General features: G+C 35.7%; 2 protein-coding genes across 9 annotated transcripts in view; both read right to left on the bottom strand.

Moving 5' to 3' along the window:
• LOC125825752 (elongation factor 1-gamma 2-like) overlaps nt 1–24545 on the bottom strand; it is a 1064241-nt gene that overhangs the window by 195300 nt on the left and 844396 nt on the right. The window lies entirely within an intron of this gene.
• LOC125825741 (uncharacterized) lies at nt 2305–9569 on the bottom strand. Its single transcript, XM_049505053.1, has 9 exons — nt 9181–9569; nt 8835–8868; nt 8363–8566; nt 7949–8038; nt 7509–7574; nt 7332–7423; nt 7180–7227; nt 6988–7095; nt 2305–2524 (listed from the first exon to the last, which is right to left on the bottom strand). The coding sequence occupies exons 1-9, from the start codon at nt 9546–9548 to the stop codon at nt 2305–2307; spliced, it is 1230 nt and encodes a 409-aa protein (XP_049361010.1). The 5' UTR covers nt 9549–9569.

The raw sequence follows: 24545 nt of genomic DNA, 5'->3' as shown, positions 1-24545 counted from the left end.
AATGGTTTGAACACCCCATTCATCAAATTCATGAAAGTTGTAGGCGCATTGGTCAAACCAAAAGACATAACCAAAAATTCATAGTGCCCATAACGAGTTCTAAACGCTATCTTGGGTATATCCTCAGACCTAATTTTCAATTGATGGTAACCGGATCTCAAATCAATCTTAGAGAAGACTGATGCACCTTGCAATTGGTCAAAAGATCATCTATTCGAGGCAAGGGATACTTGTTTCGAATAGTGACTCTATTTAATTGCCGGTAATCTATGCACATTCCCATACTACCATCATTTTTCTTAACAAACAAAATTGGAACACCCTATGGGGGAGCACTAGGGCGAATAAATCCCTTGTCAATAAGCTCTTGGATTTGAGCCTTAAGCTCTCTTAATTCTGCCGGAGCCATGCGATATGGAGGGATAGAAATGGAACGAGTACCAGGCTCTAAATCAATGCAAAAATCTATATCTCTATCTGGAGGCATACTAGACAAGTCATTAGGAAACACTTCACTAAATTCAGACACCACAAGAATAGACCCAATGGATGGAGCCTCAATCTCAACATCCCTAACATGAGCCAAATAAGCCAAACAACCTTGCTCTACTAATTTACTAGCCCGAATGGAGGATATAATCTTAGCTTGCTTAGGCTTGTACACCCCTTCCCACTCTAATTTTTCCCTTCTCGAAATTTCTAGAGTTATAGACTTAGTGTTACTATTAAGCACAACATAATAGGGGGACAACCAAGTCATGCATAAGATTCTATCAAAGTCAATCATATCCAAAATCGCCAAATCAGCCCAAGTCTGAAAACCTATAAACACAATAAGACAAGCACAATAGACATGGGTAACTATGACTGACTCTCCAACTGGGGTAGAAATACGAATAAGGCGTCAAGAATATCATAAATCATCTCAAAATTAGAGGCAAATCTCATAGATACATATGAATAAGTAGAACCCGAATCAAACAAACACATTAGACATCCGGTCACAGACAAGAATAGTACATGTGATCACCGCGTCGGACGCCTCCGCCTCATTCTTGCCCGGAAAAGCGTAACATTGAGCCCTATCATCTTGTCTAGCTACTTCTCTGCCTGGTTTCGCTTTATCCCTACCTCCATTACCATTACTATTTCCTCTACCTCCACGGCCTCGCTAATTACCTCCTCGCCCACTTTGTGGACTTCCTCTACTATTATTACCGTTCCCCGTGGGTACCACTGCTTTAGACTGCTGCTGATACACGGAATCTAACACACGTGGGCAGGGACAATCTCTCCTCACATGCTCAGGCTCACCACAGTTGTAGTAAGTACGATCGAAAGATGGTCTGCTATCCGTCGAAGGCACGATACTCTAATTATCCTAAAAATTATGACATAGAGTTCCCGAGTAGTTACCTGTAGAGGCGGGCTAGCAGACTGAATTGGCTTGGCTGTGAGCGTTGGCCTTCCAGACCCCTTGGAGTAAGAGCCTTGAAAGTTACTCGAATTCTTTGTCCTTTTTGCCCAAGCCTTAGCTTGACCGTCTCGCCTCACCCCCTCCACTTTCTTAACATAGTCTGTCACTTCATTAAAACTCCTCCCTGCAGAAGTCATATGAAAATATAATACTTGCAACTCAGAATTCAGACCTCTAATAAATAATCGGATCCTCTCCTCCTCAATAGTAACCAACTGTGTAGCATATCTAGATAAAGCATGGAACTTGGCCTCATAAGCAGCCACAAACATACCACCTTGCTCTAAAGCCATAAATTCATCCTTCTTGCGATCCCTCAAAGTTCTAGGCACGTACTTCTCTAGAAACATGGCATGAAATTGGGTCCAAGTAAGTGGAGGTAAATTAGAAGATCTGCATTCCATATAATATCTCCACCACTGCTTGGCCTCACCTTGAAGTTGGAAAGACACAAACTCAACCCCATGCTGGTGAACAATATCAAATTTATGCAGCCTCTCACAACAGTCTAAGATAAACTCATAAGCATCTTTAGTCTCAGAACCCAAAAACACAGGAAGTTTAAACTTCAGAAACTTAGTCAACATGTCATGCTCGTTACCGGTCATAACGGAACCCAACAAAGGACGAAAGAAAGCATCAGTACCTATATTTCAACCCGTCTTGGGTACAGTGCTAGCAACATGAGGATTAGTAAGAGCTTGAGTTGCTTGAGCAGATGGAAGCACTCCAGGACCAGCCAATCCTTTCAAGAACGCCATAATTTGTTGAGCTAACACCGGATCGATGGGAGGAACAACCGCAGTCTCCGCTAGCACCTCTTTTTCTTATCCATTTTCCTCAATATCCTCTTCTATCTCCTCATTATGTGCAGAAGGGTTCTCATTCATAAGAACATTATCAATCGGTACCTCATTCACAGCAGGCGCTACTTTCCCACGACCTCTACCCCTAGATCTTCCTCTACCTTTGCCTCGACCGCGACCTCTCGCTCCAGATTCCTCAGCTGGAGCATTGACAGGAGCTACAGGCCTAATACCGTTATACCTAGTATTAACCATCTGCGAACAGAAGAGTGAAGAAGGTTAGATATCAATTTGAATCGACAGATACCAATTGGAATCAAGTCATAGCACGAAAGGAGACGAGAAAAAATAAAGAGATTTCATCAAGTCCTATAGCCTCTCGAAGAAAAGTAAAGGTGTCCCCGTACCGTTCCGTGAGACTCTATTAGACTCGTTTCGGTACATCGAGATCAACGAACCAAGTCTCTAATACCAACTTTGTCACGACCCAGATCGTCATAATTGGCACACACACTAACAATCCGGTGGGAGAACCACTATTACAACCCAAACCAAGTAATCAATCTAAAAACTAAGGCATATAAGTAAAATACTAAGGAAAGAAAATAGAGTTTCCATAAACTCTAACAAAAGTTCAACAATAACTAAACAAATGCGGAAGAATTAACCTAGAACCTGAAAGTCAATGTACCAAAACATCTAACAAATGATCCAAGTCTAAACAAGAAGATACAAATGAACTAATCAACTAACTAAAACAAATGTCTAAGTCCGGAAATGGTGGACATAAACGAAAGAGAATCCCATAGCAGCCCGGAAGAATTGGCTCACCCTTGAATTCGAAGCGACGATCACTGATCTTCTAAGCGAGGTCTGTCAATAGTCGCGTGAAGATGCCCTGTACTCAACAAAAATAAGAGAAAGTGCATAATCAGTACATAACCACAGTGTATTGGTAGGATCACACGGCTATCCCACTAGTGCAACATAAACAAGTCAACCAACATTATAATCACATGCATATGTATCAACATATACAATATTATCAACATGAAGAATCAACAATGCATTTCACATTTTATATCACCTCATTGGTCCTCTCATGGAACCCAAACCCAAACAGTTAGCATACCGGAATGTGGAAATCCGATCCCATATTTATGCCGAAACGTGGCAATCGATCCCATAATTATGCCAGAACGTGGCAATCCGATCCAAGTTAGTTATGTCGGAACGTGGCAATCCGATCCCATTACACACCACAATCACAAAAACAAGTACATCATCAAGATCATACATTTAAGTCATGATTTCATGGCAATGATATTTCATCTATCCCATTTACAACAAGTGTGATCAACATTACAACATTCATACATACACAAGTATCATAATGAAGCAAGAACAAACATACATCACACAAACATAGAATCACAACCATCACCTACCTCGAAACAAGCTTGAAACCCTAAGAAACTTGATCCTTCCCTTTCCGGATTCGTTCCGCTCGTTCTTGGTCTACAAATAATCAATATAATACGGGAATCAATAAACAATCACTAATTACCCGAATTACTAACAATTCTATGAACCCTAGATCAAACCCATGATCCCAACTATCCAAATTAGGGTTGTTTGCACCATAGAATCTATAATAATACCCTCTCCCATCAATATTCACCCACTCTATTACGTTCTACGGATCAAAAAATGGATTCAGGGAGTGAAAAGCTTTCCTTTAGCCTCAAGAATGGTGAAAAATGAGTAAGAATCGCCTGTAGGTCGTTCCTTAGCTGTAAAAGTCAAAAAGTGTATAATGAGGTCGTTTAGGGATTTATTAACGAGTTTAAGTCGCATCGGGCCCGCTGCAGCGGCCCTCATCCCGTTGTAGCTGTCCCTCCAAGATGACTAGAAACCTTGCCCCAACGGCTTCCTCTTAACAGTGAGCCCTTCGTCTTTCACCTACGATTTTGAGTCTTGTCATACCCGCCACAACGACCATCATTCCGCTGTAGCGGCCCCTCCAGAGTGACCAAACTCCCACCAAGGTGGCACAAACGGAACTAGAGAGTCAATTGAAGAAATTCCAAAATCCCTTTTCACAACACACCTCTAACTCATGACGATCAGAAAATACCCTTTACGCTAAGATCGATTCCGGGAGTTCTTCTCGCCCGAATTCAATTCTGTAAAGTTGTACGTGTTCGTTAACGAGTTATCTAACTACCCATGCAATCAAAATAAAAAACAACTCACCCGATTGTTACCATATTTCCCCACACCTCAAGGACTCCGATTTCGTCCAAATCTGGACAAGGTTGAAAAAATCCAAATACTTCGAAAAAAATTTCCAACCCCAAATTTCCCCCCGTTAGCTTTTATATAACGATGGGAATAGGTCGTTACACATTCTGGCCAATTTTGTTTTTCCCATATATAAAATTGAAGAGAGAAGTAAAAAGAGATCTTCCCAAAATAATTGAAATGAAATTAAAGAGAGAAAAAATAACTTTTTCCACTAGTAATTGTATGAAATCATTGAGAAATGTGCTTAAGGATAGAAATTATATTTATTAGATGATATATTTTCACTCCCTAAAAATTAGCATCAAAATCTAAAAAGATAATTAAAAAAAAACGTAATTGAAGAGAGAGAAATATCTTTTAAAATAGTACTTGTATCAAGTAAGAAGGAGAAAATAAATCTTTAAATAAAAGAAATGTATAGTCATAATTGTGATTGATAATCTAAATGGTAAAAATAATAAATAATGAGTCCCATAACCACTAAGCCAAGAAAATAGGTATAAAAACGTGTGAAGATATATATATTTAATAAGTTATCATATTTGTAATTATATTGTTATTGTTGTAAATAAAAAGAATAGACTGATATTATGTAAATTCAAGTCTTAAGTTAAATATTCTTGTCTCTACTTTCTCTTTACTCTTCATTAATTTACATAAATGATATATTAACGCTATTTGTCTCTTCATTTTCTCTAATGCTTGCTTTTTTTTCTTTCTTTTTTTAAACTTAAAAAGTAAATGTTCATTTGATATTAAGAACACAAATGGAAAAGAAAAACGTTTCTTGTGTATTGGGTAATTAATATTTATTCTAAAATATTCTTTTTATATTTTGTACATTAAGCTGAAAAGTGGAAAGGTTGTAATTAAAAATAAAATAAAATAAAATTCACAAAGAAAATGAAATGGCAACATGATCTAACTATTGAGAAGGTAAACATTAAGTTAAGAAGATTAAAAGTTATACCAATTAAGTAGTAGGCTAACATTAAAACGTTCAAATTATTATATTTTATGATAAATGATTATTATTTTATATTTAACTAAATAAATATTTTTATTTAACTAAATAAATATTTTTATTTTGTATAAGGGTAACATGGTAATTAGAGACTTTCTTAGCTGCTCTTCGTGACGCGAGAGTAGACATTTAGGTGAGTTTAGAGACACTTATTTAAGTCGGGTAATGGAATTTTCCGAAAATGGCTTAGAATTCTGGAAAGCCAAATTATGCTTAATATGCATTTCAAGAGTCTTTGATCTGTGAGACTATTAGTCCAACATATTTCTCCGATAGAACCTTGTTATGGTCCAGCCTTTGGATAACCATGAAGTTTATTAATGGCTTAGAATTCTGGAAAGCCAAATTTATTGATGGTTTACCTTCTTTATTTGCAGAAAGAGTGAAAAAGACTCTTAGAGATCGGAGTTGATAACCTAGGATTTGCTTTAGTTAAAAATAGAGAAGACGATGTTTATACTTTAGTCTTGACCATCCTAGAACATTTAGTGGTAGATTTACCAATCAATATGAAACCATTAGATCTTTACTAAATGGTCTTAGATGTAGACATTTAGGTGAGTTTAGATGGTATAAAGACACTTATTTAAGTCGGGTAATGGAACTTCTTTTTTTGGCAAAACTAAAGGACAAGATGTAGCAGTGTTAAACTTTTTTGACTATTCCGAAAGTGAATATAAAAACTATTTTTGATTATTAAGTTAAGAAGATTAAAAGTTATACCAATTAAGTAGTAGGCTAACATTAAAACGTTCAAATTATTATATTTTATGATAAATGATTATTATTTTATATTTAACTGAATAAATATTTTTATTTTGTATAAGGGTAACATGGTAATTAAACTTTTAAGTTTTTTTTTCCATTTTTAATTTTATATATATATATAACAGGTTGTTTGCTGCAGGGGATTACTAAATTTGATCCTTGTATTATTCTATATATCTCATCAAACCTTCCATTAAAGCAAGTGTGTTGTGCCCTTTAGGTCTAAGCTAACCAAAATAACTCAACTAAATAGATACCTTGATGGGGACCTTCGAGCCCCGGAGCAGGCAAACCCCCCAATTTGCCGATTTTCATGTGCTATAATCCATGAGTTTTTTAGTGATCCGGAATTCCGACGTCATTTTTGACGAAATTTTTCATAGACGTCCCAGAATGAAAACCCAGAAATTTAAACCAAACAAAAAAAATAGACAGGGAAGGAAGTAGATATAATGACACCAGCTTACTAGTAAATCAAATCACATTTCATACTTATTTATTTCAGTGCACTAAAAAAAATACCACAGAAACAAGAATACAATTTCGTGTAACGCTGGGCTGCTTAATGGAGTTTGAACTCATTGACCATCTCCAACATGACTTACATCTCGATCGGGCTATGAAACAATCTGGATAACCAACAAGTCTTTATTCTAATCAGTATGGCAAACATTCCATAGCAAGGCAGATGGAGAATACCGACAGCAAAGTACCTGCAATTTCGACATGAAGAGCACAAATAAGCATAAAAATCATAACACATCGCGTAAAAAGTTCTTAGGAGGTTGCACACATACCAAAGGGGAGCATATTGAGATGACAAATCTAGAAAGGGATACGGCCACCTGTTCCAACAGAAGTTAACAGTTTTTTTAGTAAAATGCATAAGCCTTAGATGAGTTTGGTGTCCCATAACAACAATGGTCACCATGATCAAATGCAAATATACCTCAACGAGACAAAAATATGGAGGATCCACTGGAAAATGACAAAGACGCATGTCCAAAGAACAAAATATGCTATCCGGAAGAAAGGGAACCGCTGAAAAGGAAATAAGAATGAATATTAACTACGCTTAGATATGGATATTTTGTAAATCTTAGTCAGTATGGAACTTCAAACTTACTAGACGATTTAGACACACATCACCTAGAAGGCAAATAGCATTGACAGAATGCATACAAACAGCCAGCTGCAATAATAACGTAGACTATCAGATTAGGCAGAGGCAGATGTAGTATATAATACAACTGCAAAACCCAATACAAGGGGAAGAGGATCAAGGCCAGTATAAAAATGAGCTTCGTCAACTCTTGATGGTAAGAATATTTAGATAGTAAGCTGAAGATTACAACAGTTGGATAGCAATGCATAATTGCACCAAAAATCTTGTTCTTGCAGTAAATCCCATATCATTAAGAAGAATGATCAAGCTTGATTTCATTAACACTAGACCAGATGAGCCATGAATAGAAGCAAAGTATCAAGGATACGGGACAATTAAGCAAAAAATATGGAACTAAAAGAAGATCAAGATAAGAAAGCAAAAGTAGTTCTCATACTTACAAAATGTAATTTGTAGTTTTTGTCAGTAAGGAACGGATAGATAAGGAGCCAAAAAACACAATCTGTAAGCACAACGGCACCTGCAGTCATCTGCAAATTATTTGGGGGAGGAGGAACAATTAGCCAAGTATCCATAAAACGAAGCATGAATAGTACTAAACCACCTCTATGACAAACAACACTAACTAGTGGCAACTATGCCTACCAAGGCCTAAATATGTTTGACTAGACTGAAAAGAACTAAATAATCAACATTTGTGACAAACGTGAGAAATTCTAGAAGATTCAGATATTCTATATACTACATGGGAGTAGATAAACTCTCTGCGCCTTTACCTTCAACAGCAAAAAGGAATGAAAAGAAAAAGAAACCGACATGACTGGTTGTAAAACTTGCAATCAAAGAGAACATACCTGGAAGACTATTTGCAAGGCCAGGCCGCAATAATCATGTGGCTCGCCATGGGAATTCAAGCCATTGGATACAATAAGTACGCTTGCATTTTCAGGAACTGGAGCAATGTAAGTGCCTCTCTCTGTATCAACACCATCAGTGCTAGCACCACTACCTCCCTTGCAAGATTGGAGACAGCCACGGATGGACAGTGAAGATCCTAGCTAGTAAATTTAGCTGAGAGCATTACCAACTTATATAAGAAATACAATAATCCGAAACTAAAAGGAACGAGGAAAGAAATGATGGGTAGTGTGAATGACAAATTCTTTAGCTATTTACTGAAGGATCAAATAAATTGTCTGCCTTGCAGGGCATGGGAGTATTAATTCCTCCGTATTCCATCTTTTCACGCCTGTCCTTTCTAAAAGATGTGTATACATGAACCAAATTGCGGACAAATTTAAGGATGGTCATAGATGAGTAACATACCAAAAAGTAGACCGTAGCCAAGGTGAATGTCCACCTGTTTAGTACAAAAATAGCAACAAAAAACAAAAGATAAGACGATCATAGCTATATCAAGAAAATAGCTTGTTAGAATACATGGAAGTCAAAAGTGAAATTTATTAGACAGTGTTATCTTTAGATTTTGAAGTTACTGTTTCTGAGCTATTGAGTTTCTAGCGAGGTTGTTTGTGTCTTAAAAGGGAAATAATTGACATTATAGCAAGTTTAAATCCTGGATCCGCTTCTGATTAACATCCACATAGTGTACACAAAACAAACTAATGCCAAGATGAAATATGGAGCAAAAGAACATGGAGAATATCCTTACTGAGTATAGAAATAAAGTATGCGTACGCCGTGGAGAACTACATCTGCAGTGAGTAAAGAGAGAAGTAGGGAGAAAGCAATTAGTCTATAAGCAAGTAACCAATTAGGATGGATTGCTTTATAACATGTCTTCCAAACATCATCTTTGTCCAAAAATGCTGCTTTCTTTTGCCCATTTTCTCTTCGGTGGCTTCTTGACTTTGAAGAACCATCATACTTCCATATAAGGAGAAGTGATACCACCATAGCTGCTAATATCAATATTGCACATATTAAGAATCTCCAGTTCAGCCAATAACTCAGAGTTGTTGTATCTATTGTCATAATTGGTGACCAAGTATGATTTGAAGATCCTGTTAAAAAGCGCATTGTAATTAAGTATTTGTGGCCAAGTTTCATTTACCAAAAGATTGATAGTTTCAAATTGCAGAGGCTATTGCAAGAATTTGTCAGAATATGTGATTTCAAATTGATGAAGAAATCATACTATTCTTGAAATTGAACTTTCTTTTCCCATTTTCTGCACAATAAAAGGAAAATAGTTCCACTTTCCAACTTAAAACAGGACTTGTTTATCAAAACTATGTACTAGTAGACTTTTAACAAAGTGTTTTTGTATCACTATTTATTGAAAGAAACTGAGTATCTAGGGAAGAATATTGTATTACCATGAAGCGCAAGGGGTTTCAAGAAAGCTCCAAGGCATTCAATCTAATACTCTCAATTAATGTGACTTACTTTCCTTTTTAGTCAGTGCAAAAAAAAAAAAATGATATATTTCTATATTAAGTAACAATTTAACTATAAAATATCTATTTTATCCTTAATGAAATGATTTACAGTCACACAAATTTTTATCATTCATTTTGAATCACAAATTCAAAAGACTTCCTTTTTTTCTTAAATTCAGTGTCGATTCAAATTACCTCACATAAAATGAGACTGAGACATGGAGTATCATATTTTCGTTTAGAACATATTCTTCAGATTGGCGATTGACTATAATAAAGAAGAAGAAAGAAGGAAAAGTATAAAAGCTTTATTCAAGATTCGAAATAGTATAATAATATGAGAGAGACTGGCATTAAGAAGATAAAGATGCTCTTCTTCTCCAAAAGAATACACACAAAATAGTACTAAAGATGAACAAACAACAGAGCTTACCCAGACAATTTGTTCAAGAAACTGCCTTTTTTGTGTTTCTTCTACTTTTGTGAGCTGAAAATGTGTTTTTATTGAAAAAGGACATGAGGACCAAAGGGGTGGAATATGCGTGGTTTAAATTGTTAGTTGAGGATTAAAGTCATGGAAGTTATACAATACAGAAATGACAACAATCACCATTAAACCACCACGTGGATCTCAATCTGGACCAATACATACTTATTTTCCAAAAATAAAAATAAAAAATACACGCAACTCCGTTCCCTACGTCACCTATTTCCTTCTAAGCTACTCAGTCAAATAATTAATCTCTATTATAATTTGTTGGTATTTGGTTTTCTTATTCGTTTTTCTATCAAAACATACCTTTTTTCCGTCTTGCTTACTATTTGGACATTAATATATATATATATATTTATTATTATTTTTTATTTTGTTTTATTTTTTTCATGTGATATTCGATACATATATTAAAATGACTTAAGTCATCAGCGGCTCCTTAAAGTTGTCCGCATAATTCACTTAGATACATCAACTAAGACTAGTATCTATTGAATACTTTTACCAATATAAAAATTGTTCCTATTAGGCATTTTTTGATAATCAGCAAAATATATGAAGAGTGTGTGATACACTTACGTGGCAAAACGGCTAATTAAAAAATAACATGTGGCACTGGGCCTCGAAATTATAAAAAAAAATAATATTGTTTAAAATTATTTCAAACACTTTTTATATCTAATTTTTTTAAAAAGAAAAAGAAAAAAAATGAAAATGTCAACCTATTCTACCCAACCCCACCCCTACCCACCCCCCTTTCATCTTCATCTTCTTCCCAAAACACATTCTTTCTCAAATCACAAAATCTAATCCTTTTCAAATAACTTGAAGATTAGCTTTTAAAAAATATATATATACATTTTCATACCAAGAGTGAAGAAGAAAGAAAATTTTGCCGGCGGTTATTCATTTCTACATCGATGACAAAATGAAATTGATAGCTCAAAAATTAATTCTTTCAATTTTTTGAATATCATTTTTGATAAATTTAATGGGTTTATATATGAATTTGAGTAAAAATCTTTGTTCAAAAATTTTGATAAACAATTATCGGCTAACTTATTTTATACGTAAAAATCATTTATCTTCTTTCTTCTTCTTCATATTTGTTCCTTATTTTAATGAGATTTGAAATAAATCATACTTCTTTCAAATCTGAATCTTCATAGTTGATTTTCATTTATCTTCATATTTGAAAGAAATAATATTATTTTTTTATAAAAAAGAAAGAAAAACAATGTTGGAGTTAAAATGAAGAATGTTTTGCAAACTAAATTATGAAGAAGATGATAGGTAGGGAGTGGGGTCTTTTTCTTTTTTTGAAAAAAGTGTAAATGAAAGAAGAAAAATGTTTTTAATTTAATTATAATGCCAAGTGTCAATAAAAGAAGAAAAAATGTAAAAAAAAATTCAAAAAGATACTATTTTGAATCTTTTCACGCGCTTCAGGGAAGTGCAAAACACATTTTTTGCCATATCAGCGTTTTGTATTTAATAGGTACATCTTTTGAACAATTTAGGTGCTCAATAGGTACAAATCTTAGTTGAGGTGTTTAAGTGAATTATGCGAACAACTTTAAGGGACGGTCGATGACTTAAGCCTATTAAAATTCAATTAATTTAGATTCGTGCCCCATATATACATATTAAATACTCTGTATTACTATACACAAAATTTGAATCGAAAATATGGAGACAGAAGTGGCCCTATCCTGTGCACAACATTCCTTCTAGATATTTTATATTGATTAATTATTAAATTTTATTGCAAAAAGTTATATCAAAATTTATATCTATTTTTAATTTTGTACACTTGATTAAGCCAAAAGAAATTTAAAATGATTTAAAAAAAGATGGCGACAGTAATATTGTACCAACCGATAGACAGTTAAACATCTCCGTTGGCTATTATTAATTGTTTCATAACGAAGGAAAAGAAGAAACCTCGTGCAATGTATTATGTTAGGATTTGTTAATTTTGTATCATTATAGAAAAAATTACGTCTTAATAGAATTTCTTTTTTGTCGAACAAGGCCTTTTCATATTTAATTAACTTTTGATCAGAGTGGACTTACATAAATTAAATGTAATGTCTTATTTCTTGTGAATCTGCTTTTGATTGTAGAATGACCATTTTGTCCTTTTTCATAGCGTTTTCATGCTTAGATTGTATTTCGGGAAAGATTGGTTGTAACACCACAAATTTTAGAAAAAAAGAAAAAGAGACATTTTTTGCTACTGGTTGGTTTCTACAGGTTCAATCTACGGGCCGAAAACGGCATTCGTAGAAAGAGGGTTGAACTTTTGGGAAAATTAAGTTTCAGTATCTCAATCTACGGTTGTTCAAGACGATCCATCAAATGATCTACAAGTTGTAGATGGGTCTCGTAGGTAGATCTCAGACTTTGTGAAATTTTAAGGCCAAAGTTACGTTCTACGATTAGGGTCTACAGACCGTAGGAAGTCCTACGGACCATAGAAGGGTCCTGTCAAAAGTTGGGTGGTTTTAAGATCCAGTACTTGATCTACGGTTGACCAATACAGACCGTAGAAAATTTGTACGGTCTGTAAGTCACACCTGTAGACCAGTTCCGACAGTTATGTTTTAATGACTTTAGGTCTTTTTCTAAATGTTTTAAGCCTATACCATGTCGTTTTTGCCTTCATCCTAAGCTCTATATAAAGACTTTAAGTCCTAAATTTACCCACTTCAAACTCATTCTCCTATTTCGCCAAAACCTAACCAAATGATGAAGAAGAAGCTAGGGCTCACTCCAAGGTCTTCAATTTACCATTCATATTGAACTTTGAGTAGCAAGATATGTGGGTATTCACCCATGGAGCTCATTCCTCCATGAGGTTCCCAAGGTTTTCAATATTGATCAAATCAAGATTCTTCTTAATTCTCCATGGGTCTAATGACAATGGACAGATGGTGTTTGGCCAATTTCAGATTCAAAAAATAAAAAGAAACGAAAGGAGATTTTATGGGATCCTCCATAAGGATGGGCTGTTTTTGTCTTTTTGAATAGATATAGGTGTTCCACTGATGATCTATGATTCATGGCGTCATTGTTATAAGTCCAAGTATCCATCCTCAACTTTTTTCATTTTCGTCATCTCATATAGGATAGCTTGATATCCTCTTATTGAGTACTAGGGAGGGTTAGATCACCTTTGTATACTCCCTCAAATCATTGTGTATTTTTTTTGAAGATGAATAAATTGCAATCTTTTTGAAAAAAAAATAAACCTTCTATTGCACGATTTAACATAATTACATGATATTTAGTTGAAACTATATGAACTCATACATGATTTATCACTTTCAATTATGAAATTATGAAGAACCCATGAACCTATGAACTATGAATTTTGAAAGGTTATGCATGTCCAGTGATAATGATGTTTATGATGATAAGGGTTCTTTTAGTTGAAAGTATCGATGTTGTTGTGAAAGGGTTTTTGACATTTTCAAATATGATTATGATTGTGAAAGATATTTCTCATATATAAATTCATATTCGTGAAAGGTTTTCTCACTCATGCTTGAATTGTGTTTAAGAAGCTATTTTATATTTTGATTTTGAAGATGTGGATTGGTATTGATCATTGTTTTTCCTATGTTATAATTATAGTTGATTTTTTAAATCTATTTTGTTGGAATTTAGACTTAGAACCGAGAGGACTTTAAGGTGGAGGCTCAAATAGGGTAGTATCTAGTAGCAACCTCTAGTCCCAAACTACGTGCCCCCGTAGCATTGTCCTAAATGACCCAGCTAGTGGATCTACTTTAGCAAAAGATGTTGTGTACGGATTCTACTTTGGAAATTAGAATGCCTTTTTTTCGGTATGAGAGATATACCAGATTCCATGACATAGCTCTGTGTTGAAGTTGAAGAAAGCTGATGATTGGAGCATGTCAAAGGAACAAATCCAAGGAAGCGTGTTTACTGATGTAGAGTTACAATCATACTAGGACTAAACTACTAAATCCTAACTTATGTACGACTAAGGTGATGTATCATGTGTGGGGTTAAAGTCGACTAGGATAAGGTGTTTTACTTATAGTAGTAATACTACTCATGTAAATAATATATTTCTATTGTAGTAGCACTCCAAGTGTAGATAGTATAAGACTCTTCTCCTATATATGGAGCATGTACTCAACATTTTTTATTATCAATACTATCTTTGATTTCTATACTTTACATGAGAATTCTACATGGTATTAGAGCATTAATGCCTTTTCGGTCTTTAACGTATTAGAGTTCAAACTGAAGTATTAGGTTAAAGCAAAATAGAATAAGATTTAGAAAATTGAATAAAATAAGTGAGTTGCTTGCTTAACTTAACTAAGATAGTAGGTGACAAGTAGGTGCATCACCTACTTATACTTATTGACCAGCCTAAAGAACCAAGTAGGTGGATCACCTACTATGACTCTTGGACCAAGCACACTACTACCTACTTGCATTAATTATGGTCCAAATTGAGTAGATAGAGAGATAATTGACAGCAAGGCCCAACAAGTGTTCAAGTCCTCAAAGGTCCAAGTTAAAAGGCCAAGTAGGTGGGTCACCTACTTAACAGTATATGGCCCAAAATTGTCTAAGAAAGTCGGCGAATGCACCTCTCTTTTAAAGGGATAAATATCAGATCCTTTGCTTCAATTTTAACTTGTAAAATTTCAGGTTTATTAATTTTCTCTCTTGGTCTTTCTTGGCTTCACACAACAACCCTAAAACACCTTAGGGTTCTCTAATATTGTCCCCCTTTTCAAGTAAAAGTTTGAAGGAGAGTTTAAGTTCTTGAAGTACAAGTTTAGAGGATAATTTTTGCAGAAACTAAGGTAAGACTACTACCCATTTTCGCCTCTCTATAAATAAAAGTTTGGGGAGGAGAATTTTGGATATATTTGTCAAGAACTCATGGATGGTGATGAACCCTTGAATTCAATATTCTACTATTATGTTGAAGGATTTTTGGGGATTGATAGTGGTTGCCTTATGTATATTGTTGTTGGGGGCAGATTGGGTATCTTGGCAAATGATGTATGAAGTTGTATTAATATATAGAAGAAGCGTATGGTGATTCACTATTTGTGTAAGGTTTGTATGGGCCTACTGTCCGTCAAGTGTTTAGCTACTGTTTTATGAAGCCCTTAATGTGATTAGCTTCTAACATTAGTTTAATCATGACCTACATTGTAGATTAACACCAAAAAGGGAGGTTGAATCGTGATAGTTGTATTGGTCAGAAAATAAGGTATGGAAGGCTATTCGATTCCATATTCCTTGGCATGAAATCTGATATTTGCGATAAATAACAATGAAGTGAATTTCCTAAGTTCTATTCATGATAAAGGAAAAATAGTAGCGGCGTACGATCTCCAATATGGATAACAATATTTCCCCCTCTCCTTGGCGTGTCAAATTACTTCCTTATATGTTCATTACTCTACATTTGGGTAATTATCCTCCTCCTATGTGCTAGTATAGAAAAAGTATTTACAAAATCAAGCTTGGTGAATTCTCCCCGTAGTCAATTGAAGTCAATTGTGTCATTTAAGCTCATAAATAATACATTGATGTTACGTAGCTCCTTACGTCATTGTTACTGACTTGAAGTTATTATTTTCATTTCTTCTACTACTAGTCCGTAGTTCAAAATTTTAAAAATGATTATGACCACCAAAACAACAATCTCAAAGATTAAAGAAACTAAGTGAAACAATCTGTATATTTATGGGTTGCAGCCCAAGGGAAAATGCCTAGCATGGGTTGATCGCAATTGGTATACAAGGGTGGCAACTCAGGGGCGAAATCCTAGCATGGGCCAATCCCAATTTGTGTAATTATGAAGACATCATCCTTGGGGTTTAAATTCCTAGCATGGGTCTTCTTCTACCAGTGATCAGCTGGTCATTTGTATCACATACCTTATAAAGATTATAAAGCATATAAAATTAAAGAAAATAATGTAACATACATGATCCCACAAGAGTAACGAAGGTGGTCTTCTATTATGATCTATGCACTTATTATTGATACTTGATTTCATTTGAGCCCTTGTTTTACTTATGCTATTGCCTTACATATTTAGTACATTTTTTTGTACAGACGTTCCTCACGGAGGACACTGCATTTCATGTTGCAGGCATATGTACTGTAGCTAGTAGACCTCCTTAGTAGGAGCACACGACACTTTGCTATGTTTGGTGAGCTCTAGGATGATTCGAAGCTTTAACGAGTCCTTGGTAGATTCATTTAGGTAATGTATTGTAGTTAAGGGTAAGGCGGGGTCGGGTGCCTGTCCGTCTCAATGTGATTAGGTGTGACACTAGGAGCCATAATATATAAATGAATATATAAAGGAATTGAAAGACATAAGTGATGGCCTTGCAACCATTTACAAGCCTATGGATGAATATAGCAAATTAATTAATTTTGCTAGAGGCCTAAGTCTTAATTACAAGACCTCTAGGACTATCATGCTAGGTAATACACCATATCCCACTCTTAATCAATTTGTTAATTCTCTTAGGAGTTTTAATATGAGAGAGGATGAAGAAGAAGTGCCACAACAAAATCATAACATAGTATTCTCTGCCCAAAGGGCAAGGGAAGAGAAAACAATAACTTCAATTCTAGATGAAGAGGCTTCAAGCCTGCTGTGCAAGAAACATTATCACTCCTCAATTCCCATTAAGATGGACTGACACCGAATTCCCTAAAGGAACGAGAGAACCAACAAATAACATGTGCTTACTATGCATACAACTATGAAAATTTTAAAAATGTGAAAAGTTCATATCAGATGCAGCGATACGAACCAACACAAGTAGACCCAAAATTTATATTCAAGACTTGGCTATTGAGGCCACAACTTGTTAAGAGACAATACACAACTGGCATTAGTCTACAAAGCCTCTAAAAGATTGAAAACCTTAGTTTAGGGCAGGACAAGGCCCCACATTACCCTTAACTATCATGCAATAATAAAATAGGTGTCAAAGACTCGGTAAGCTCCGAATCAACCTGGAGCCTCACCAATAGAAGTTGAGTACCTGTGCTTCTACTAAAGAGGTCTACTAGGTGGAGTAAATATGCCTGCATCATGAAATACAACATCCCCCACGAGGGACGTCAGTACGAAAAAAATGTACTGAGTATGTAAGGCAATAACATATGTAAAACAAGGGCTCAAATGAAATCAAGTATCAATGTATAAGTGCATAGATCATAACAGAAGACCATTTTTGTTTACTCTTGTGAGATCATGTATGTTACATTCTTTTCTTTACTTTTATGTACTTTATAATCTTTGTAAGGCATGTGATACAAATGACTAACTGATTAGTGGTAGAAGAGGATGACCAATGCTAGGTATGTTAACCCATGGGATGTTGCCCTCATAATTACAGAAACTGGGATCAACCCATACTAGGCTTTTGCCCCTAAGCTACCAATATTCTATACCAAGTAGAACACCTTTCTTCGGTGTGGGGTCATATGACACCGGATTCCATGATTTAGCTCTCATGGTCTATGCCGGTTAATGCCTATTCCCATCATGTGAGATGTGCATTATGGTTTCTTGAGAAGTTCTATGAAGTGTGAGTGGTAGTATGAGATGCTATACATGCATTGCACGAGTAGGCTTTGAGAGGGATATAGTAAGTTCACTAATGTCTTAATGACTAATGTATGAATGTGTTCTTAATAAAGCTAATGAAAAATGTTAACTTAAATGTCTAATGTAATGATGCATGCTATACTTGGATTGTATTATGAGTTACTTCCTTGTCATGACTTAATGAATATGAATGTGCCTTGTCTATGGTGGCTCCAAAGGAGTACTTAGTGTGAGTAGTAGTATGGGATGCTACTCATACATTGCACAAGTATGACTTAGGGTTGTCTAAGATGTTGGTCCTAATGTGTTGACAGGACTTATGAAATGTTTATGTCTCTTATGTATGAGTATTGTGTGAAGATGGAAATGTTGAATGGTAAGTTCACTTTTGGTGACCTTAATGTGGTACTTAAGTGTGGATGATGGTATGCGACGCTATCCATACATTGCAAAAAGTATAGCTTGAGGGTTACTTGAGGTAAAGGCTTAATGTGAAGGTAATGGTTTATATGTTGATTATACGATAATGTGAAGAAATGACTTATATGTTGATTATGTCTTATATTATGCCTCTTATACTCATGTTCATGAAGGTTTTCTCAAATTGGCATAAAACATGATTTCCAAAGAAAATGTTTGTTTTAAACATTGTTTTGCATGGCTATCATACTTAGTACTTTATGTGCTAACCCATATTTCTTCATTTTCTACCAAAGTGTAGGGTTTGGAGATAGGATGTTCTATACTTGAAGAATAGGTTTTTAAGGAGCTTGGAGATGAAGAATTGGTGAGTCCTCATAGTTTCGAGGACAAAACCCACTATGTTCCCTTTGTGTCGTTCATTGTATGTTTTAGAGTCTTTGTATGGGCTATGTCCCAAAGTTTATTCAAAGTATTAGATGGTTTGAGACATAGTATAGAAAGTCTTCTGCTTGTTTTTTATGAAAAATGAGTTCGATTGGAAAGAAAAGTTTTAATTTCGCCTTATTTTCTTATGTTCTTATGTTCAAGAATGCTATGAGGCTTGTATGAGACCACTTCGGGGTCGAGTACGCCGTGTCACATCTAGGGGCTAGCCTTGGTTTGTGACAAACATGGTATCAAAGCACAAGATTTTGGAATGGGTTTAGGGTGTCTCAAACCACATCTAGTAGAGTCTTGTTCATAGTTTGAAGCGCACTACATTTATGAATAGGAGGCTATTGGATGTTGGGAAAGTCTCACTTCTTCATTCTTCAAGTCGTGCCATAGAGTTTGACTCTATAATATCTCTCTATTATTCCTTATCCGATGGTCTTTAGAGTATGACCACTTGAAAGGCTTATGCTTGAAGGAGTGAGGGAGGAAGGTTGGTAGTGATGCCAATTATAGCTATGTGACTTGTTAGATTTTAGGTGATAGGTTGTGATGTTATGAATGGGTTGCTTTATAGTTATGAATGTTGTATTGAGGTTCCTATGTTGTTTTTCATGTTAGCCTTAGTTGGGTTTACTCCTTAGTGGGGGATAGTATGTTGAATAGTAAGAGTTATAGTTGAGGGTGCTAATTGTCATAGGCCAAGGGCCAATGAGAAGTCCCAATATCCTCATCCTCTTTCTTTCTATTCCTATTCAAGCTTGAAACCTAGAGTTCCTTGTAGCTTGTATCATGTTTTGGAGCCATGTGTGAATATGTGTTTCCAATGTCTCTTTATGTTATGCATGTTCTTGATGAATTTATGTTTAAATGAGAAATTGAGTTTTATGATTCATGTTCCTCATGTTGATGTGCATTTAGTATGAGTTGTCTATATGCTTCATGAGGTGAATTGTTGAACGTGCTTAAATGTGCTTTTGAGAGAAATTGCATATTTTGCCTAATGATGTTGTGATGAGCATGATTTGAGTTGGAGAAGGAAGTTCCTCCAATGAAATGAAAAATGTTGAAGTTTTTATGCATAATGGGATTGTAGATGTAGTTCCTACTTTCTTGTGTTGCATTGAGCTTATTGATGTGGAGTTGATGTTTCCTTCAAGTTTTGTGCATTGTTTATAATGTTGCATGCATGATGGGCTGCTAGTCTTGAGTCGTTAATGCTTTAATGTGTTTAAAGTGTCATTCGAGGATGAATGTTCCCAAGTAGGGGATAATGTAACAACCCATAAAATGAATAGGTGAAACTAAAGCCTAACGTGTGTGTGTTTGAGTTGTTGTGAGGTTTGAAGTTGTAAAATGATGTCCCGGGATATGGTTGAGGAGTTTAGGGGTTAAACGTCAAGGTACGACTCCCTAAGGACCACCCTAAGGGTCCTTGAGGAGGACCCTTAGCATAATCCCCAAGATCCCAAGGAAACTTGAAAGTTTCCAAAAGTTTGGTGACCTATGGAAAGGGACCACGCCCCGTAGGTCCATCCACGCCCGTGGATGGCCTCCGTAGGTCATGCCCCCTAATGACCATCCTCTGACCCAGACCACAGAGGGATAGGAAGGCATGTGGTCCCATCCACGGTCCGTGGATGGGGTCTGTGGTCCAACACATGTTTTTGTGGTTTGGTTCGGCTAAGGGGAGGGTGGTTTGGTAAATTATTTTTATGATTTATTAAGTTGAAGGATGGTTATTTTGGGTTAATATGGTATTTTAAGAGTATTAAACTCTATTTTCCAATTCATTACTTCAAAACCCAAATTAGAAACCTCCCCTCCCCTCCAAAAGTTCTCTCTAGAAACCACCATTGGAGGTGAAGGATTCAAGCTTCCAAGGTCAAGACTTCATGTTTTTCAAGTGACTTTCATGGAGTTCTTCCATAAAAGGTATGGTAGTCGTCATCCTTGACTTAGTTTCTTTCAAGGAGCCAATTTCAAAGTTGATTTCAAGTCTACAAGTTTTCTCCAGAAACCCTAGTTTTCAATCTATGCATGGGTTCGATTCCAAATGTTTTTCAAAGGCTTTATTGCATTAAATTATGAATGAATTGTGGATCTAAAGATGAATTACGATAATTTCTTCCTTGAACCCATGTTTTTCCCCAAATTCCTAAATTGTGATTTGTGATTGGGAATTGATTGATTATGGAAGTATGTGATTTGTTTATGTTTATATTGGATTAATTATTGAATCATGTCAATTTCCTTATCTATTGTAGTATCTTAGATTTATGGGTTGATGTTGGTTCATAACCTAGAAAGGCAAGTTCATGAAGGAGCTATAAATGACTATGATGTGAAGTATGTATGTGTGATCTCAACGAAAGTGTTATGATCATGATTATAATGTAATTGTGTTATTATTGAAAGTATATTCTCAATTAACACTCATGAATGATGATGATAGAATGTGAAGGGTTTATATAATGTAATGTTATATCTTAAATTGGTAGGCTTAGGCATCCTCTTCTTGTATAAATGAAAGTAATGTGGATTGATGTAACTTGAATTGGTAGGCTTAAGGCATCCCTTCCTTGTATTGATGAATGTGATCATGAATGAAGTATCTTGAATTGGTAGGCTTATGCATCCTTTTCTTGAATGAATGAAAGTATTGTTGATTGTTGTAACTTGAGTTTTTAGGCTTAGGCATCCTCTCTTATGTAATGAATGTATCTTAACTAAATGAATATGAATCGATAGGCCTACAGAATTCCTTTCATAAATGACTAATGAATGTGTCTTGACTTGAAGAATATGAATCGATAGGCCAATGACATTCCTTTCATAAATGAATGATGAAGTATTCTTGGCTATGTCTTGAACCGGTAGACCTAGTGTTGGTGGCCCTTCATGATGAGTCTAGAAACTAATGTGATGATAAACCTTGAATTGGTAGACCTAGTGTTGGTAGCCCTTTTATGTGTGAAATGATGACCTTGTATCGGTAGACTTAATGTTGATGGTACCCTTCTTGGAAAGTCAATGAGCTATCCTTAATGTACCTTGAATCGGTAGACCTAATGGTGGTGGCCCTTTCTTGTGTAATGTACTTTGGGTCGATAGGCCTAATGTTGGTAGCCCTCTCAATTACAATAATGTTAATGTGAATGAAATACTCTATGGGAATGGAGGCTAAGCACCGAGTGGATATGGTAAGATGGAAGTTCTCCCTACATTATGTTGGATTTCAATGAACATCTTTCTTATCCAATAACTATGTGCCCAAATAGGATATTAGCTAGTGGATTCCATCCAAGCTAAAATGTTACTAGTTCTACCTTAGGTAAGTAGAACACCTTTCTTCGGTGTGGGGTCATATGACACTGGATTCCATGATTTAGTTCGCATGGTCTATGTTGGTTAATGCCTATTCTCATCAAGTAATATGTGCATTATGGTTTCTTGAGAAGTTCTATGAAGTGTGGGTGGTAGTATGGGATGTTATCCATCCATTGCAACAGTTGAGAGGGCTATAGTGAGTTCTCTAAGGTCTTCATGACTAATGTATGAATGTGCTCTGAATAAATCTAATGAAGAATGTTGACTTAAATGTCTAATGTAATGATGCATGCTATACTTGGATTGTATTGTGAGTTACTTCCTTGTCATGACTTAATGAATATGAATGTGCCTTGTCTGTGGTGGCTCCAAAGGAGTACTTAGTGTGAGTAGTAGTATGAGATGCTACTCATACATTGCACAAATATGACCTAGGGTTGTCCAAGATGTTGGTCCTAATGTGTTGATAGGACTTATGAAATGTTTATGTCTCTTATGTATGAGTATTGTGTGAAGATGGAAAGGTTGAATGATAAGTTCACTTTTGGTGACCTTAATGTGGTACTTTAGTGTGGATGATGGTATGGGACGCTATCCATACATTGCAAAAAGTATAGCTTGAGGGTTACTTGAGGTGAAGGCTTAATGTGAAGGTAATGGTTTATATGTTGATTGTACGATAATGTGAAGAACTGACTTATATGTTGATTATGTCTTATATTATGCCTATTATACTCATGTTCATGAAGGTTTTCTCAAATTGGCATAAAGCATGATTTCCAAAAAAAAATGTCTGTTTTAAGCATGGTTTTTGCATGGCTATCATACGTAGTACTTTATGTGCTAACCCATATTTCTTCATTTTCTACCAAAGTGTAGGGTTTGGAGATTGGATGTTCTATACTTGAAGAATAGGTTTCTAAGGAGCTTGAAGATGAAGACTTGGTGAGTCCTTATAGTTTCGAGGACAAAACCCTCTATGTTCCCTTTGTGTCTTTTATTGTATGTTTTAGAGTCTTTGTATGGGTTTTGTCCCAAAGTTGTATTCAAAGTATTAGATGGTTTGAGACATAGCATAGAAAGTCTTCCGCTTGCTTTTTATGAAAAATGAGTTTGATTGTAAAGAAAATTGTTAATTCCGCCTTATTTTCCTATGCTCTTATGTTCAAGAATGCTATGAGGCTTGTATGAGACCCCTTCGGGGTCAAGTACACCGTGTCGCATCTAGGGGCTAGCCTTGGGTCGTGACAGTTACAATGCAATTACGATAACCCTTTTAGCTATAATAGGCTCACAAATTGGTGTATACACTTCAAATGGCTTCACTAATAATTCTAGTATTTTTTGAACTTCCCAACAATCAGTGGAGTAACATATGATAATGTAGACCTCGGATCTATTAATGCATATACAATATGTGAAAATATAGACAATGTACCTGTAACCACATCCGGTGAAGCTTCCAAATTTTGTCGATCCCTATAGCATATGTGTCATTCTGAATTTTACTAAAATTAGTTGCTCCCTTAGCTCCTCTACCACAACTAGTAGGAATTTGTCCCCTACCTAAAGAAGGTGTTGATGATTATGATGTAGTAACTGATCTAGTAGGTTATGTCACACCACCCATGCCCTTTTGAGGGCAATTTCTCATCATATGACCCAGTGTACCACACGAAAAACAAGCATTTGTTCCAAACCGACATGCACCTAAATAATTTTTTCCACATTGTTTACAACATTCTTAAGGAGTCTTCCTTGACTCATACTTCCCTTCTCTGGGTGCCCCGTTGTTCGTGAACCTTCACTTTCACCTCTTTGCCAAAACTAATTGCCCCTAGACTCTTGAAAACAAGCTGGGAGACTAGCTGTAGAGTAGGAAAATGAAGGGCTAGGTGGTCTATTAAAGAACGGAGGCCTAAACTTAGTTTCAGATGGCATAAACTTCCCCGTGGATTTGGCTCTCTTGGACTGCCCTCTTTCCAACTCTTAGGTCCTTCTTTTTTGTCTTTGATCCTCCATCTTTTGTGCAAAACCTTACATTCTTGCTACATCCATGTCTTATTCAATGAAGCAATGGTACAATCTCTAACCAGATACAAATCCAATCTATCCACGTATCGATGAACTCTATCCTCCATAGTAGCTACAACATTAGGAGCGTACATGGACAATGAATTAAATTGGAGACTGTACTCCCCCACGCTCCTATTCCCTTGGTGGAGATTTAAGAATTGATGTTCACAGGCTTCCCAAATCTCTAATGGTAGATAATGGTCAAGGGGCGCCTTTTTAAACTCTTTCCAAATAATTGAAGG

Source organism: Solanum verrucosum, unplaced genomic scaffold, assembly GCF_900185275.1.
Source record: "Solanum verrucosum unplaced genomic scaffold, falcon-dt-bn FXZP01000003.1, whole genome shotgun sequence".
NCBI lineage: Eukaryota > Viridiplantae > Streptophyta > Magnoliopsida > Solanales > Solanaceae > Solanum > Solanum verrucosum.
This window is presented reverse-complemented; position numbering and strand designations above follow the sequence as displayed.

Excerpts from the sequence above, each read along its gene's own strand:
- LOC125825741 (XM_049505053.1), bottom strand. The coding sequence starts at position 9,548 with ATGCGCTTTTTAACAGGATCTTCAAATCATACTTGGTCACCAATTATG. Across the intron at positions 8,869-9,180 it reads ATACTTTATTTCTATACTCA|GTGGACATTCACCTTGGCTA; the intron begins GTAAGGATATTC and ends TGTACTAAACAG. Across the intron at positions 7,228-7,331 it reads CATATTTTTGTCTCGTTGAG|GTGGCCGTATCCCTTTCTAG; the intron begins GTATATTTGCAT and ends CTGTTGGAACAG.